General features: G+C 38.5%; 1 protein-coding gene across 3 annotated transcripts in view; it reads left to right on the forward strand.

Annotated features, from left to right (window-relative positions):
• Positions 1–19265, forward strand: part of ANKRD12 (ankyrin repeat domain 12) — a 140647-nt gene that overhangs the window by 32745 nt on the left and 88637 nt on the right. For 2 of the 3 annotated variants that reach the window (XM_090285805.1, XM_090285806.1), the window contains exon 2: positions 13406–13543. The exons of the other annotated variant lie outside the window; for it this stretch is intronic. In XM_090285805.1, coding sequence (XP_090141931.1) covers positions 13457–13543 — 87 coding nt within the window. In that variant the 5' untranslated portion in view covers positions 13406–13456. The remainder of the gene's footprint in view (positions 1–13405; positions 13544–19265) is intronic. 3 annotated transcript variants of the gene reach the window in all.

Genomic DNA, 19265 nt, shown 5'->3' on the forward strand with positions numbered 1-19265 from the left:
TTCGACGTTGTAGTCAACACCGGCAACTCCTGCGGCGCACCTGAAGCCAAGCTGTATTGACTCCGTCTTTCCCTTGGACCCTTCAGCTGCGAAGAGAGGGGGGGTCTGCTGCATGGGCAACAGCAGACCCTCCATATCACCCTGCCCAGGCTCTGTAGCTTCAGCTTCACTGGAGAGGACACTCCAGCGTCATCACAAGATGTCGATTCAACACAGGAGGAGACAGATACCGTGTCACTCCCGAGTCGGACTGCACAGCCATTCTCGGCGGTGCAGATAGACTCTTAAGAAGCTACACCATCGTCTCTCGAGACGGACGGCTGCCGACGACGAGTCTTACACATCCTTTGTTTTGTTTATTCCCTAAGAATTTAATCTTTTTGATGCTGTTGTAAGTTTATTTTTATTTTCATTTGTTTGTTAATAATATAGAAATAAAATTAGTTTTCATATATTGACTGTGTATCCATTGTGCTCCCTATGCTTACTTAGTAGCTTACTTGCAGATACCTTGTCTTTGCCTGCACAGACAATCATGTTACCTGGAAATAAGGACTGTTTTACCTCTTCCTTTCCAAGCTATATACCTTTTGTTTCTTTTTCTTGCCTTATAAAACCTGTTAGGACCACCAGTAAGTACAATTCTGAATAAAAGTGGTGAGAGCATCTTAATAGATGCAGAAAGAGCATTTGACAAAATTCAACATCTTTTAATGATAAAGACTATTAACAAATTAGGTAGAGAAGGAATGTATTTTAACATAATAAAGGCTATATGTAGCAAGCCCACAGGTAACGTCATATACAAGTGAAAATTTCAGTTTTTCCTCTAAGATGAGGAACAAGACAAGGCTGCTCACTCTAACCACTTCTATTTAACATAGTACAGCCATGATTTGCATAATGACACTTTGGTTAATGACGGACTACATATACAATGATGGTCCTTTAAGATTATAATGGAGCTGAATTTCCCGTAAGAAATGGAAGTATCTGTGGTTTAGGAGGATTTTTTTTTTTTTTTCTTTTCCTTTTCTCTCTTTTTCTATGATCGTAGCAGTGTCTGTGGGTCTTGACCAACAGATTCCCTCTCATTCATAGCACCTCAGTTTTGCGTGTCCAGAGATTACATTCCAGTTAGTCAGCCATTGATCTATTTCAGCACATCCTGTCCCCAGTGTTACAAATTCAGGGGGTGCTACTGCCCTCCCAGATCTAGCTTTATGGCCTTCAGAAATAGTCATGGGGATGTAAAGTACAGCCTAGGGAATATAGTCAATATTATAATAACTGTATGCTGCCAGGTGGGTACTTGAAATATCTGGGGGATCACTTTGTAAAATATATGTCTGACTAACATAAACAAAATGGATTTTTGGCTGCCTGCCACCACAAAAGCTAAACTCGTGAGGCAGATGCGGGTGCAAAAGGAAAAGGGTTTATTCATGTGCCGTACAGCCTGGGAGAATGGTGGACTCCTGTCTCAAAGACCACTTCATCTTCCTGCTCAAGCCCACAGTTCTTATGTTGGGATAGGGAGGAGATGGTTTATTTTTCCTAATCTAGTTATCTTTCTAGCTTTCATGGACTCAGGTCCTATCCATACATCTTTTTAGCTTTTGTACTCTCAGGCCCTATCCATTCATATTTCTAGCTTTTGGCATACTTTTTGTAAGAACCACTCTGCTGCTGTGATCTTGGCCAATGGGCAGAGACTTCCCTGGTCCTCTGACTGACTGTTCCATGTAAAATAACCACTGTGCTGCACATGTGAAACTAATATAAAATAATATTAAATGTAAACTGTAATTGAAAAAAGATTTTAAGATTACATTGATAAAAATTATTTGTTGAGGAACTAAGAAGTGCTACTGCCTCTTTAGTAAAAGCTTTCTGTCGTAGTGTGGAACCAGCCTGTTCCTGTATTTTGGAAATATTTTCAGGTTGTAATAATGTAAAGGATATGTAAGTTTTATTGCTTTCATCAGTTTAATGCCAGGTAGGATCAATGGAAGAAAAACAAATTTCTGAGATCAAAATATTGAGTCCTTAGTTCTACATCCTCTCTATATTATACACCCTCTTTCTAAATGAAACACCACAAGTTCCTTAATCTGACCAATGTTTCAACACACCGTACCCAAAACCATGTTGCCATGACAATCCCCTGTGTTCCTTTATTTTCTCCATCCTGATCTTATTCCTACTGACCCTCAGGCTGCCTTTCACTTCCTTCTGACAAATCACTATCATGCTGATATATTTCCTTTATACCCAGCAAGTTTCTTCTTGATAATTTCCAATCGGTCCAGCCTGCATTTTTTTTTTTTTTTTTCATGGAGTAGCATTGACAGCTTTGATGTTCTGTTTCTGACCTTGTCAGAAGGAAGCAGGAAAAGCTTTTGGAAAAGTGTTTATAAAGTCTACAGTAATGTGCAGTAATGTACTAGATCTTCACGTTCACTCACCAATCAACTTCCAGGCCTGCAGGCTACAGTCATAAGTGTATACCATTTTTTTATCTTTTATACTGTACTTTTTCTAGGTTTAAATATACAAAACCACTGTGTTACAGTTGCTTACAGTATTCAGTACAGTAATGTGCTGTATAGGTCCATAGCCTAGGAGTAATAAACTGTCATACCATACAACCCAGATGTACATATAGTATGCTATAACATTTAGGTTTGTGTAAGTGCACTCTATGATCTTCACACAATGATAAAATTGCAATTAGGTTATAAAATAAATGAAAGATACTAAATCAAAAAGGAAGAAATTAAATAGTCCGTTTTCAGATTACATGATCTTATGTATAAAAAAATCCTAAAGACTCCACACACAAAAACTGTTAGAACTAATAAATGAATTCAGTGAAGTTCCCAGATACAAAAACAACATACAAAAAACAGTTGTATTTGTATAGACTAACAATGAATATCTGAAAAAGAAATTAAGAAAAATTCTGCATTTAAAATAGCATCAAAAAGAATCAAATACTTAAATAAATTTAACCAAAGAGGTGAAAGATCTCTACACTGAAAAGTATAATACATTGATGACAGAAATTGAAAACACAAATAAATGGAAAGATATCCTTGTTCTTGGCTAGGGAAGAATTAATAAAATGTTCATTAAAAATGTACATACTACCTAAAGCAATGGACAGATTTGGTGCAGTCTCTGTCAAGAGTAGGGCAGTTTTCACAGAATTAGAAAAAGGAGTCTTGAGGAAAAAGGAACAAAACTGGATGTATCATACTTCCAGATTAATTATATTACAAGGCTGTGGTAATAATCAGTATGGTACTGACTTAAAAACAGACATAAGACAAAAAAAAAAAAAGGTGGGGGGAGAAACAGGGGAGAGCAAAGGGGGAAAATGGGACAACTGTAATAGAAAAACAATAAAAAAAAAAAACATATAAGAGAACTGAGATATGAACCCATGCATTTACGGTCAACTAATCTTTGACAAGGGTTCCAAAAACACAAAATGGGTAAAAGATACAGTATTCCCTCACTTATCGTGGCTATTACATTGCAGACTCCCCCCACCCCCGCGAAGTAGGAACCTTACATTTATTCTACACTCTTAAACTTAACATAACTTTAACAACATACGTATACAGTACCGCAAAATCCCACAATATAGCGAAACATCCACGATAAATAATTAAATATAATGTTTTTTAAAAACCCGCGATACAGTGAGGCCGTGATAACTGAACTGCAATATACAGAGGGACTACTGTTTAGCGAGTATAGTCTTTTCAATATAAGGCGTTGGGAACACTGCTTATAATCATGCAAAACAATGAAATTAGACCCTGTACCATACACAAAAATTAACTCAAAATGGATTAAAGCCTTAAATGTAAACCTGAAACCTAAAATTCTTAAATGAAAACATAGGGGGAAAGCTTTTTTGACATTGGTCTTGGCGTTAATTTCATGGATATGACACCAAAAGCACAGTCCACAAAAGCAAAAATAAGTGGGAATACATAAAATTAAAAATCTGCACAGCGACTTCCGGCCAAGATGGAGGCATAGACAGACACGCTGCATCTCCCTCCACAACTAGAAAGGAATACCCTTACCTCAAAACTAGAAAATCGAACTACATGGAAGTCCAGCAAACAAAGATATAAAGAAGAAATACTCATCCACATAGGTAGGAGGGGCGGAGAGGACCTGGTGTGTTGGCAGCAGTGGCGGGGCGGCGGAAAGCGCGGTCCCACATTCTAAAAAGTCAGGAGGGGGACACCTGGGGAACATTTCCAGCTCCTCACCGGACCTCGCAGCTCACGGTCCCAGCTCCGGGGAAAATCAAGCCTCATTGCTTTTGACTGTGCAGACCAGTGGGGGTTGAGGTGGAGGCAGAAACTGCCGGTCTCAGCAGAGTCCGCTTGTTTAAAGGGATCCCAAAGCCCTAGAACGTCCGCAGACCCAACCACTCCGGGAACGACGACCAGGGCAGCAGCTAGAGGGGTGCCAGTCTGGTGCGGAAGTGGGAAAGGTGCCTGGAAAAGGGGCGAGTGCTGGGCAGGTGGCATGTTCCCTCTCGGACCCCTCCCCCACATACCGCGCCACAATGTGGTGAAACAAGTCGCCCTGTACTGATGAATCCCTAAGGCTCCGCCTCTTACAATGAACAGGAGCGACAGCTGTACCTGGGACATGGAGGCAAACAAACACAGGAGTCTGTCAGAATGAGGAGACAGAGAAGTATGGCCCAAAAGGGGGAACGGATCAAAGTTCCAGTGGGAGAACTAAGTGACGAGGAGATAGCCAACCTCACAGATGAGGAGATAGACAACCTAACAAAAGCAGAATTCAAAACACTGGTGATAAAGATGCTCACAGGCTTGACAGATACGCTTGAGTACGGCAAATGCATAAGAGAAGAAGTGAAGGCTATGCTAAGTGAAACAAAGGAAAATCCATACAAAACCAATGGTGCAGGGAAGGAAACCGGGGTTCAAATCAATGATTTGGAATATAAGGAAGAAAAAAACAGTCAACCAGTGCAGAATGAGGAAGCAAGAATTGAAAACAATGAGGAAAACTTCCCAAATTTTGCAAAGAAGATGTACATACAGGTCCGGGAAGTACGGAGGGTCCTGGGCGAGCTGGACCCAGAGGAGACCACACCAGGACGCATCATGACTGAGATGCCAAAGCTGAAAATAAAAGACAGAGTCCTGGGGGCAGCAAGAGAGAGGCAGAGAGTTGCCTACAGGGGTGTGTCTATAGGACTATCAGCTGATTTCTCAGAGGACGCTTTGCAGGCAGGAAGGGACTGGCAAGCAGTATTCAATGTGATGAAAAGCAACTTACAACCAGGACTAGTCTATCCAGCAAGGCTATCATTTGGAATGGAAGGGCAGATAGGGCTTCCCAGACAAGGTGAAGCTAAAGGAGTTCATCATCACCAAGCCAGTATTATATGAAATATCCAAGGGACTTACTTAAGAAAAAGAAGATAAAAACTATGAACACTGAAATGATAACAAACTCACAACTATCAACAACTGAATCTAAAAAACAAAAAACATAATCCAACTAAGCAAACCAGAATAGAAACAGAATCCTAGGTATGGGGATCATTTGGAGGGTTATCAGCTGGAAGCGGGGAGGAGAGAAATTGGAAATTGGGTGCAGGGACTCAGAAGCATAACTGTTATGAAATAAACAGGGGGATGTTAAGAATTATAGGAAAGGGTGAAGCCAAAGAACTTATATGCAAAACCCATGGGCGTGAACTAAGGGGTGTTGGATTGTTGGAGGGAAGGGGTGTACTGGGCAGAGGGGAGCAAAAGGGAAAAAAATTGGAACTACTGTAACAACATAATAAAATATACTTAAAAAACTAATAAAGGGAAGCTGGAATAACAATATTAATATAAAACAAAATAGGTCTCTGAGCAAAGAGAACATTACATATGATATCCTGATGAAAGGGTCAGTTCATCAACTGTGTATGCACTGGCAACAGAGCTTCCAAATACAAGAAGCAAAAAAATGACAAAAGCGACAGGAAAAATAGACAAATTCATAAACACAGCTTGAGGTTTCAACTATTTTCTCAAATAAAATAGGAAATCAACAAGGATATAAAAGAACTGAAAAAATGCCACTCAAAGTGACTGGATCTACTTGACATTTATAGTAACTTCTGCCCAACAGCAGCTGAATATTCCTTCAAGAGCACACAGAATATACAACAATATAGGCCATATTTTGGGTCATAAATAAATGTAATAAATTTAAAATAATTATAATTAAATTCATACAAAGTTTGTTCTCAAACAATAAAACGTTCAATCAGAACCAATTACAGAAAGGTAACAGGAATGTGTGTAGTATATCCAAATTTAAAAAATAATGAAAAAAATTAATGAAACTGAGAACTGGTTTTGAAAAGATCAATTAAATTTACATATCCCAAGCAAGACCCATTAGAAATAAAGGAGAGAAGACCTCCATAACCAAAATCAACAATGAAAGAGGATCCTATAAACACATAAAGGATAACAAGAGAATATTATGAATAAGTTTATACAAATAAATTCAACAAATTAACTACAATTCCTTAAAAGGTACACACTAAGCTTACTGAAGAAAACAATCTCAGTAACTCATTATTTATTAAAGATATCGATTTCATATTAAAAATAAAAAACTCCAGGCCCAGATGACTTAAGTGGTCAATTCCATAGAACATATAAGGAAGAAATAATGATCATTCTACACAAACTCTCCTGAAATAGGAAAAGAGGCAGAAATATTTTATGAGGCCACCAATACTCTGATGTCAAAATCAGAATAAGTTTTTTATAAGAAAACTACAAAATAATATACCTCATGATCATACTCAAAAAATTCCTCAACAAAATATTACCAAATCAAGTTCAACTATACATAAAAAGGATAGCAAAGTACATCATGACCAACTGGGATCTATCCAGGAACTCAAGGTCATCTTAATGTTTGAAAATCAACCTAAGTAATCCACTGTATCAACAGACTAAAATCAACAACAAAAAAATGATCATCTCAACAGATACGGAAAAAGCATTTGATAAAATTTAATACCCATTAGTGACAAATACCTCTCAGGACACTAGTAAAAGAACAGAACAGAACTTGAATACCTTCTTTTTCTTTTGCGATCAACAATGAGGCAAGAATGTCTGCTCTCATCACTTTCCTACCCACAGCTTTATTGAGGTATAACTAACAAAAAATTGTATGTATTTATGGTGTACAATATGATGATTTGATATGCACCTACACTGTGAAATAATTACCACAACCAAGCTAATTAACACACCCAGCACCTCACAGCAATTTCTGTGTGTGGAGAAAATACATAAGATCTACTCTCTTAGCAAACATCAAGTACACAACACAGTATTATTAACTACAGTCACCATACAATACATTAGGATTTCCAAAACCTACTCAGCTTATAACTCCAAGTTTGTATCTTTGGACCAACATCTCCCCATTTCTTATATCCCTAACCCCAAACTATTCTACTCTCTGCTTCTGTGAGTTCAGTGCTTTTAGATTCAACATATAAATGAGGTATACAGTATTTATTTTCCTGTGTCTGGCTTACTTCACTTAGCATAATGTCCTTGAGGTTCATCCATGTTGTCACGAATGGCAGGATTTTCTTTTTTAAGGCTGGCTGAATAATATCCCTATATATGTCACATCTTCTGTATTCATCCACCAACAGACACCTAAAAATGGAATTGTAGGATCAGATGGCAGTTTTAATTTTTTGAGAAACCTCCATACTGTTTTTTATATTAACTGCGCCAGTTTAATTTCCACTAATAGTGAGCATTGAATCTTTTTTGCCACACCCTCACCAACACTTGCGATCTTTTATCTTTTTGATAATAGTCATAACTAACTGGAGAAAGTGATATTTCACTGTGGTTTTGATTTGAATTTCCCTGATGATTAGTGATGTTGAGCACCTTTCATATACTTGGCCATTTGTATATCCTCTTTGGGAAAATGTTCAGGTCCTTTGCCCATTTTTTAAATCGAGTTCTGGGTTTTTTTTTGCACAATGGCTCTAGTAGTACTTAGTTGTCTTTAACTTCATTCAAAACAATTTTGTTAGATTCTATTGTGACAGCTGTTGTATGAGCATGCATTAAAAAAGACTTATCAAATTGGTCGATTTTTGCGCAGCCATTTTAATACTGAAGATGGAAGAACACATGCAACATTTTTGGTGTATTATTCTTTATTATTTCAAAAAAGGTAAAAACGCAACTGAAATGCAAAAAGAAAAGATTTTTGCAGTATATGGAGAAGGTGCTCTGACTGATCGAATGTGTGGAAAGTGGGCTGCAAAGTTTCTTGGTACTATTGACGTTTTGGCCAAATCACCCTTTGCTGTGGGGCTGTCTTATTCATTGGAAGATGTTTAGCAGCACCCCTGGTCTCTACCCACTAGGAGCCAATAGTGGGAATTAGCCAATGACATACTTAAAATACCCAAACCAATAAAGTTATTGGTGAAAATGAAAAATGTGTCCATTTTACAGAAAAAAATGTAATGGACTTTCTGGCCAACCCAATATTTTGGATGTTAACCTGTGATCAGATGATGGCTTGCAAATATTTTCTCCCATAGGTTGCCTTTTCATTTTGTTGTTTCCTTTGCGGTGCAGATTTCTTTTTAAAAGTACATTTTATTGATTACATTGTTATAGTAATTCCAATTTTTTCCCCTTTGCTCCCCTCAGCCCAATAACCCCCTTCCCTCCATCAATCCCACCCTCCTTAGTTCACGTCCATGGGTCGTGCATGTAAGTTCTTTGGCTTCACCCTTTCCTATAATTCTTAACATCCCCCTGTTTATTTCATAACAGTTATGCTTCTGAGTCCCTGCACCCAATTTCCAATTTCTCTCCTCCCCGCTTCCAGCTGATAACCCTCCAAATGATCCCCATACCTAGGATTCTGTTTCTATTCTGGTTTGCTTAGTTGGATTATGTTTTTTGTTTTTTAGATTCAGTTGTTGATAGTTGTGAGTTTGTTATCATTTCAGTGTTCATAGTTTTTATCTTCTTTTTCTTAAGTAAGTCCCTTGGATATTTCATATAATACTGGCTTGGTGATGATGAACTCCTTTAGCTTCACCTTGTCTGGGAAGCCCTATCTGCCCTTCCATTCCAAATGATAGCCTTGCTGGATAGACTAGTCCTGGTTGTAAGTTGCTTTTCATCACATTGAATACTGCTTGCCAGTCCCTTCCTGCCTGCAAAGCGTCCTCTGAGAAATCAGCTGATAGTCCTATAGACACACCCCTGTAGGCAACTCTCTGCCTCTCTCTTGCTGCCCCCAGGACTCTGTCTTTTATCTTTCAGCTTTGGCATCTCAGTCATGATGCGTCCTGGTGTGGTCTCCTCTGGGTCCAGCTCGCCCAGGACCCTCCGTACTTCCCGGACCTGTATGTACATCTTCTTTGCAAAATTTGGGAAGTTTTCCTCATTGTTTTCAATTCTTGCTTCCTCATTCTGCACTGGTTGACTGTTTTTTTCTTCCTTAATATTCCAAATCATTGATTTGAACCCCGGTTTCCTTCCCTGCACCATTGGTTTTGTATGGATTTTCCTTTGTTTCACTTAGCATAGCCTTCACTTCTTCTCTTATGCATTTGCCGTACTCAAGCGTATCTGTCAAGCCTGTGAGCATCTTTATCACCAGTGTTTTGAATTCTGCTTTTGTTAGGTTGTCTATCTCCTCATCTGTGAGGTTGGCTATCTCCTCGTCACTTAGTTCTCCCACTGGAACTTTGATCCGTTCCCCCTTTTGGGCCATACTTCTCTGTCTCCTCATTCTGACAGACTCCTGTGTTTGTTTGCCTCCATGTCCCAGGTACAGCTGTCGCTCCTGTTCATTGTAAGAGGCGGAGCCTTAGGGATTCATCAGTACAGGGCGACTTGTTTCACCACATTGTGGCGCGGTATGTGGGGGAGGGGTCCGAGAGGGAACAATGCCACCTGCCCAGCACTCGCCCCTTTTCCAGGCACCTCTCCCACTTCCGCACCATACTGGCGCTCTCTAGCTGCTGCCCTGGCCATTGTTCCCAGAATGTGTGGGTCTGCGGACGTTCTAGGACTGTGGGGGCCCTTTAAACAAGCGGACTCTGCTGAGAGACCAGCAGTTTCTGCATCATCCCGAACCCCCACTGGTCTGCACAGCCAGAAGCAATGAGGCTTGATTTTCTCTGGTGCTGGGACTATGAGCTGCAATGTCTGGTGGGGAGCTGGGAACGCTCCCCAGGTGTCCCTCCTGACTTTTTAAAACGTTTGACTTCGCTTTCTGCTGGCCTGCCACTGCCACCACCACACGGCATCCTCTCCGACCTGGCTCCACCCTCCTACCTGTCTGGATGAGTGTTTCTTCTTTATATCTTTGTTTGCTGGACTTCCATGCAGTTTGATTTTCTGGAACTTCTGGTTATTTTTAGTTTTGGGGTAGTCGTATTCCTTGTTAGTTGTGGAGGGAGATGCAGCGTGTCTGTCTACGCCTCTATCTTGGCCGCAAGTCCTTATTAGTTTCTTTATAGCATAATTTTTTATTCTTTTACTTTTGACCACCTATATTCTTATATTTGAAGTGAACTTCTTGTTAGTTGTATATAGTTTCTTCATTATTTTCCCTCCTGAAAATATTTTATCTTTTAATTGGCATCTTTAAACTATTTGCATATCATGTAATTATTGATATTTTTGGATTATGCCTTTTATTCTCTTACTGTGTTGTTTGTTCCTTCTGTTTTTTTATTCCTCAGTTTTTCTTATCCTGTCTCCTACTGGGCTATTTGTATATTTAAAAATATTTCAATTGACCTGATGTGATTTTTATTATCTTTTTGTATAGTTTGTATAAGTGATTGCTGTAGTGATTACTGTAGATGTTGTAGGCTGGTTTGGCTCAGTGGATTGAGCGTCGGCCTGCGAGCTAAGTGTCGCTGGTTCGATCTTCCAGTCAGGGCACATCAGAGAAGGAAAACTCTGACTCCAAAAAACCTCCGCTGCCTTGCGGCATACCTCTTCAGGGGAAAGGCTAAGGGAGTAAACCCCGACAGAAAATCCGGAGCCGGAGTCCCTAAGGCGGTTCGACGTTGTAGTCAACACCGGCAACTCCTGCGGCGCACCTGAAGCCAAGCTGTATTGACTCCGTCTTTCCCTTGGACCCTTCAGCTGCGAAGAGAGGGGGGGTCTGCTGCATGGGCAACAGCAGACCCTCCATATCACCCTGCCCAGGCTCTGTAGCTTCAGCTTCACTGGAGAGGACACTCCAGCGTCATCGCAAGATGTCGATTCAACACGGGAGGAGACAGATACCGTGTCCCTCCCGAGTTGGACTGCACAGCCATTCTCGGCGGTGCAGATAGACTCTTAAGAAGCTACACCATCGTCTCCCGAGACGGACGGCTGCCGACGAATGTAGGCACAGAGCCTAACTATGTATTAAAATGCTTAATATTTGTTGAAGTATTATTTTTGGAATCAGACTTTGATTTTTATTGTTAGTGCTGAAATTTTCTAAAATCATTGAAAAAATATAAGCTTTTTCTCTAACACAGTCTTCTAAAATATAATATTATTGCCGTGTATAATTTTCTCAATGTTCATGTCACTCCTTTGTTCACCAGTAACTTTCCTTGATTTACAAAGGAGGTATTGCTTTATCGTCAGTTTTAATGACTGTTGATACGTAGGTCAATTTTGCTTTTGAGTCATAATTTTTCTGTTTATGTGATTAGTAACTAAGATTTACACAGAGCTACTAGCTTTGCGGACAGTGTTTAAATGATTCTTTTTCTGTGGTAGTACAGTAGTCCCTCGCTATATCGTGGTTCACTTATCGCGGCCTCACTTTATCTCAGATTTTTCGCTATATCGCGGGATTTTGCGCTACTGTATACGTATGTTTTTAGAGTTGCGTAGGTTTAAGAGTGTAGAATAAACATAAGGTTCCTACTTTGCCGGGGTGGGGGGTGTCTGGAACATAATACCCTCGATAATTGAGAGAATACTGTAATTCAAACAGTTAAATGACCCAAAGATAAAATTCTGTCTCTTGTGTGTAGTGTCAAAAAATTTCATTTCTTCAAAAAAAAAAAAAAAATTTCATTTCTTCAAGTTTATTTCCTCCTTTATAAAAATGTAATATTTGAAACTACTGTATTTGAACTCTGGCAGTTTTTTGTGTTGGAATATAATCTGGCTATATCCAGATTAATTTAATCTAGTTTAGGTAATTTACAAATTCAGTTCATTTAAAATTTGGTTTTATTATTAAAATTTGAACAAATTTTAAAGCTGCATTAGAAGAATTTGAAAAACATGGAAAATAGCCTATCTGCTTGTTGTGACCCAGTTCATGGTCCCGTTGGCCAGCAGCCTCAGTCTAATGCAGTGGTGAGCAATAGAACTTTCTGTGATAATAGAAATACTGTATGTCTGCATTCCGTTGTATGTACCTACTTAGTTTAATTTTAATTCCTTTAACTTTCAACAGTCACCTGTGGCTAATAGGCCATCATACAGCAGCACAGGTGTAACCTCATGGCTTTTCCTTTTATATGTAAAACCCCTTCTTGGAATTCTTTCTGGCTCTCTCAAGCTTATACATAAGGCTTCTGAGAGGAACCTTGCCCTATTAAGTCAGCTTGCAGAGCAGGAGACAGAGGCTGAAAAAATTGGAAAGAATGCTACATGAAGAGGTAATTACAGTACAGTACAGGATGATACAGATTAAATCAGTGAGTAAGTTGATAAAGTAACTAAATGTCTGATGATGTCTGGGAGTTCAATGAAGGAAAATAAACCACTCTGGGGATTTTAAGTAAGAAGGGTTTAGTTTAATTTAATTTAAAGTAGAATTAGATGTTGTAAAATTAACCAATCAGACCTGTCAGGTTCTTAGTTGGACCTTTGGAAATAACTGTCAGACTGAAACCGAACTACCAGAGATCTATTAGGAGTTTCTACCTCTGGAGCCTTGCTAGAATGACAAAACTTTTGCCCCTGCTTCCACTCAGCTACTTCTGGTTATCCAGAAAACTGGAGATTGACTATTAGGCTAGAGAAGATGGGAAGAAATATAAAACCACTCTTCTTTTTTTTTTTTCCTCTTCAATGACAAGCTGAGTGGACTTGAACAAGAAAATTTTAATTGGAGGCTCAAATTCCTCAATGAAAACTTAGGCTAAGACAATCCCTATGAGAAAATTATCTTAATGGAGACAGGGAAACCAAATTGCACTCTTGCAAATTGCACTAAATTGCATAAACCTTAAGTAGGTTTTATTGCAGAGGTATACAAGTAACACTTAAATATCCATTCTTTACAGATCCAGGATGAGAAGACTGATAAAAGAAGAAGCTAGCTGAAGAGCTGTAAGATGCCCAAATCTGGGTTCGCAAAACCAGTTCAGAGTGAAAATTCTGACAGTGACAGCAATATGGTAGAAAAACCATATGGGAGGAAGGTACTTGATTACACTAAAGACTTGTTGACTTCTTGGAAGATATATCTTAACAATATATCTTCCAGTCCATCCCCACAGAATTTCTCTCCATTTATTTAGATCTTGTGCTTCAGTTGTTAAATTGTTCATATTTTATTCTTTTGGATGCTATTGTAGATAATTTCATTTTGGATTTTTCATGACTAGTATATAGAGATACTATTGATTTTTATATAGTGATCTTATATCCAGTGACTTTACTGAATTCATTTATTGGTTCTAAAACTTTGTGGATTCCTTAGGATTTTTTATATATGGTATGATGTCATCTGTGTATAAAGATAACTTTTTTTCAAGTACGAATACTTTTATTTCTTTTTCTTGTTTATTGCACTGGCAATCTGCCTTTTGATTTATAGTGTTTGGTCTACTCACATTTAATGCAATTATTCATAAGATTGGATTTATATCTGCTATTTTGCTCTTTGTTTTTATGCTTCATGTCTTTGTTTCTCAACTATGAAGCCTTTTTAAAAATATTTTTCAGTGTGCTATTTAAATTTCTGTGATTTTTTAAAAGAATATTTCTTGACTTATAATCTTAAAATGTAGATCTAGGGGTTATAATGTGTATCCTATTACTATGGATTAATACTGACATAATTCCAGTAAAAATAGCAACTTTGCTCCAATATAGCTCCATTTTCTCCTCTATGTAATACAGATTACATCCACATTAATACAACAGCAGAATGTTATAAGTATTGTTTTATACAATCTTATATTTTAAATAAGAAAAAAGAAAAATTTATTTTTGTAAAGTTACTTGTTTTTACCTATAAACTTATATCACTTTTGGCACTCCAAATTTCTTCTTCTGGACTCAGGTTACTGTCTGGTGTTATTTCCTTATAGTCATGAGAATTTTCCTTAGTATTTACTGTAAGTCTGAATTTCATCAATCTAGGAATATCTTGATTTTGCCATTTAAAAAAAAATAGCTTTATTAAACCTAATTCACATACCATACAATTCAATCATTCGAAATGTACAATTCAGTAATTCAGTTTATTTACAGTTGTGCAGACATCACTACTATCAATTTTAGAATATTTCCACCCAAAAAACACTGTGTACCCATTCTGTACCCAAATTTTATAGCCCTGGGCGGCCACCAATCTACTTTATATATACATAGACTTGTCTATTCTGGATATTTTATTTAAATGAAGTTATGCAATAGGTAGTCTTTGTGACTATTTGCCTTTATTTTCAAAGGACAGTTTTATAAGATACTAGTATTCTTTGTTGGCATTTTTCTTTTATTAGATTGACTATATCATCCCACTTCTTTTTTGCATTAACTGTTCCTGATGAGAAGTTGACTGCTAATTATATTGTGCCCTTGTCCTAATAAATTTTATTTTTATTGCTGCTCTCTTTTTTGTCTTTAAACAGTTCAGCTATGATGTGTTTAGGATCCTTTATCTTATGTGAAGTTTGTTGAGCTTCCTGGATTTATCCCTTAATTTTTTTTTAAATGTAATTTAGGATGTTTACCTTTTCTGTTTTTTTGTTTGTTATTGTTGGGTTTTTTTTTCATCATCTCACATCTGTTGTAGAACATACCTAATACATTTCAGTTGCTATTTCCAAATCCAATATTTCCATTTGTCTCTTTTTGTAATTTTTTAAAATTGATATTCTCTATTTTATGTCATTGTTGTCATATTTTTCATTAAAAATTATTTTCTTTCTTTCTTTCTAGTCTTGCCCAATCTAATATCTGGGCTCACTCAGAGAAGTTTCTGTTGAATACTCATTTCTTGCTTTTTTGTCTCTCAATTTTTACTGAAAACTGGACAATTTCGGTCATATATTGTAGCAGCTGTGTTATTCTCATTAGTTCCACCTGAAAGTTGTAATTGTGAATAGAGTTTTTGGTTTGACTTGTTTTTAGTAAAATCTCAGGAGCATACCTGTGGTATTTGTCATGACCCAGGTGCCCACTTTTATGTTTCTCTCTTTTGGTCTTCCTTCCAAGGGGTTGTTCCTGTGTCCACATAGGTAAGACAGCAGCCATTGATTAGTCAGATGTTATGCTTAAACATCATGAGCTAGTAAGACTTTCTTTCACCTTCCTTTTTAATTTAATTCATATTTTAGCTTTTAGTTACAGTTGATATACAATATTATATTAGTTTAAGGTGTACACCCCTGTGATTAGACATATACTTTATTTAGTGATCATCCTGATAAATCTCATACCCATCTGACACCATATATACTTATTAGAATATTATTACATATATTTCCTGGTCTGTACTTTACATTCCCATACTATTCTATAACATCGAATTTGTACTTCTTAAATCCTTCATCTTTTTCACCGACTCTCAATCCCCCTTCCATCTAGCAACTGTTGAAATGTACTCTGTTCTGAGTCTGTTTCTGTTCTGTTATTTGTGTATTTTCTTTTTTAAAAGCTTCAGTTGTTGATAGATATCTATTTATTGCCATTTTACTGTTCGTATTTTTTGTCTTTCTTCTCTTAAAGCAAACCCTTTAACATTTTACTGGTTTGGTGGTGATAAACTCCTTTAGGTTTTATTTTGTCTGGGCAGCCATTTCTACACATAAGTCCTTCTATTCTAAATGATAGCTTTGTTGCGTATAGTAATCTTGGTTGTAGGTCTTCGCTTTGCATCACTGAATATTTCTTGCCAGTCCCTACGGGCCTGCAAAGTTTCTGTTGAAAAATCAGCTGACAGTCTTCTGGGAGTTCTCTTGTAGGTAACTAACTGCTTTTTTCTTGCTGCTTTTAAGATTCTCTCTTTAACTTTTGGCATTCTGATTATGATGTGTCTTGGTGTGGGCCACTTTGGATTCATCTTGTCTGGAACGCTGCGCTTCCAGGACTTGCATCTTACTTTCTTCACCAGGTTAGGGAAGTTTTCTGTCTTTTTTTTTTTTTTTTTTTTTAATGAATTTTTAATTTCTTGTGCTCTTTCTTTTCCTTCTGGTACCCATGGTGTAAATGTTGGTATGAAGTTGTCCCAGAGGCTCCTTGCACTATCCTTTTTTGGGAGGTGGGGGGGCGGTGTGATTCTTTTTCTTTTTCTGTTCCAATTGGGTGTTCTTTGTTTCCTTATATTCAAAACCACTGATTTGACTCTCAGTTTCAACTACTCTTTGATTCTCTGTAAATTATTCTTTATTTCAGTTAGTGTATCCTTCATTCTGACAAGTGGTTTTTTTTATGGTTTCCATGTCTTTTTTTCTTTTTTTTTTTTAAGGTCTCACTAAGTTCATCTACTCTTCCTTTAAGTTCATTGAGCATTTTTATAACTAGTGTTAGAACTCTGCATCTAGAAGGGTGCTGTCTCCATTATATTTAGTTCCTTTTTTGGACGTTTGTTCTATTTTTTCATCTGGAACATTTTCTTTGTCTCCTCGTTTTGGCAGTCTCCCAGTTTTGTTTCTGTGTATTAGCTAGAGCTGCTATGTCTCCCAGGTTTGGTAGGATGGCTTAATGTAATGTCTGACCTATAGGGTCCAGTGGCAATGCCTTCTCATTAACCCAAACTGGACATTCCATGTGTGTTCCCCCTCCCATGTGGGCTGTGTACATTCTCCTGTTGTAGTTGAGCCTTTATTGCTATTGGCACATAAATGGGAGTGATATGCCCAGTACTTTTGGCTGCAAGGATTGACTGCGACCACCGAGGAGGTTCAGCTGTGCACGGGCCAGTCCTACGGAATAAGACTTAGTTTATCAGTGGCTCTGTTGCCACCTCAGTTTTCCCCTTGATTGTGTCCTTTGTGGAGGTTGTTGGGTGGTGCTTCAACATGGTCTAAAGCCGTCCACCAGCTACATTGGCTCTGGGGCCTTCTGGAGATTCAGACCAAGGTCAGCCGCCACCTTTGTGTGTGTTTTGACCATGTCTACTCAACATGAGCTACAAAGTGATTTGCAGGTGGCTGGTACTTGTGCTGGGCTTGGAAGTGCCCATCAGAGGCCAAGCTACAAACCAAGGCTGGCTGCTGCTAGTGACAGGGCTGGTGTAACTTAGCAAGAGATACTGGGCTCCCCAAGGCCAGATGTTCCTTGTTTGAGAAATTTTAGGGAAGTCTGAAGCATGAGCCAAAACAGGCCATTGATATGGAAAAAGCCACATGAAACAGCTTGGGTGGGCCTGCAAGTTGGGTGGATTGGGGTTTAAGGTAATTACTGTGGTGTGGTGAACAGTGTGAGCCAGTTTGATGGCAACTCAGATATGGTGCCTGCCTGCCAGCTCAGTGGGGAGAAGTCTCAGGAAAGGAATGGCCTCTGCCAGCACTTTTGTCTGAGAAAGCTGCCCCGCCAGCTTTTGCCCAAATGCCAGATAATTCAGTTTCTCCCCATATGTCCCTGGTGCCTTTTAAGCTGCTGCTCCATTGCTGGAGTTCAGAAGAAGTGAGTCCAAGTAAGTCCATGCATGGGCTCTTAAAGAGGAATGCCTGGGACTCTAGGAGCCTTTTGTTTCATTCAACGACATCCCTGCTGGTTTTTACAGCCAGAAATTATTCTCTTTCTGGCACTGTAACTCTTGGGCTAAGCATCCTGGTGTGGTCTGGGACTCCTCATGCCTCAGGGGGTACCTCTGCAGCTGAGAGACCCCTTTTGATTTTTATGTCAGAGACTCTGCCCTTCCTACCAATCTGGATGTGCTTTTTTTAAAAATATCCTTCTTTGTAGAACTTTTATTCAGATAGATTTCAGGCAATTCTGAATGGTGGTGGTTCTATAAGTTTAGTTTTAATTTTGATGTGGTCGTGGGAGGATGCAAGTACATTAACCTATGATGCTATCTTGAACACACAACTTTCGCCTTCTGTTGAGAGGCTTGTATGTGTATTGGGGAGTACATTCAATGTTCAGGCATTTTTCAAATCTGCCCTTGCATTTCCTTTCTTCTGGGGTCACCCAGATCTTGCCTTTGCTTGCATATAGCCCCCACCCCCCCCACCCCCAGATCTTACCTTTGCTTGTGTATAGCTTCCTTGTCAGCCAAAGATGTGTAGATCGCTCTTGTGTATGCATGCAGTCTTCCAGTCAGTGAGGGATATATAGAAGTTTATCCCTTTTTAAGTCTTTTCTGCCTATTTACATAATTTCCCTGTCAGCCAGGCATATGTGGCAGTATTATTAGCGCCCTGTACATCTCTCATTTCTGCTATCTTCCTATTAAATTTCTGGCTTATCCACCAGCTGCTTGCTACCCTGCAATGGAACCACAACCTTAGTGTAGTAAGTCTATGTTTTTACTCCTTCCATTTCTTTTCTACCTACCGTGTTTGCTATTTTTATCAACTATGTTGTTGGGTGTAGGTTTTTTGGCCTTCTACACCAATTCAGGTTGGCACTCTGGCAGTGAAGATGCTGGTTTTCATCACCACACGCACCCTGGTATCACTTCATATAAACTGAGCTTTGGCCAAGGAATAAAAGCCACTCCAGACAGATGCCAAAGATACTCACTGTTCTTATACATAGTTTAGTAGTTTTTCTTGAAATGCTTCTCAATTTGATTACTTTTCTTCAATTTCTAGAGTCTTGAAATGGTTGTTTTGACAATTTTGTCCAGATTTATCATTGTTTCTTGAGGAGATAAGTTGCCAGTATCTTCATTTCACCATAAAAGTTTCTCCAAATATATTTTAATGTGACAAATCTTAAGGAGAGTGATTTCACTTATTTATT

This window comes from Furipterus horrens, unplaced genomic scaffold, assembly GCF_987537825.1.
Source record: "Furipterus horrens unplaced genomic scaffold, mFurHor1.1.pri manual_scaffold_8, whole genome shotgun sequence".
In the NCBI taxonomy this organism is placed as follows: domain Eukaryota; kingdom Metazoa; phylum Chordata; class Mammalia; order Chiroptera; family Furipteridae; genus Furipterus; species Furipterus horrens.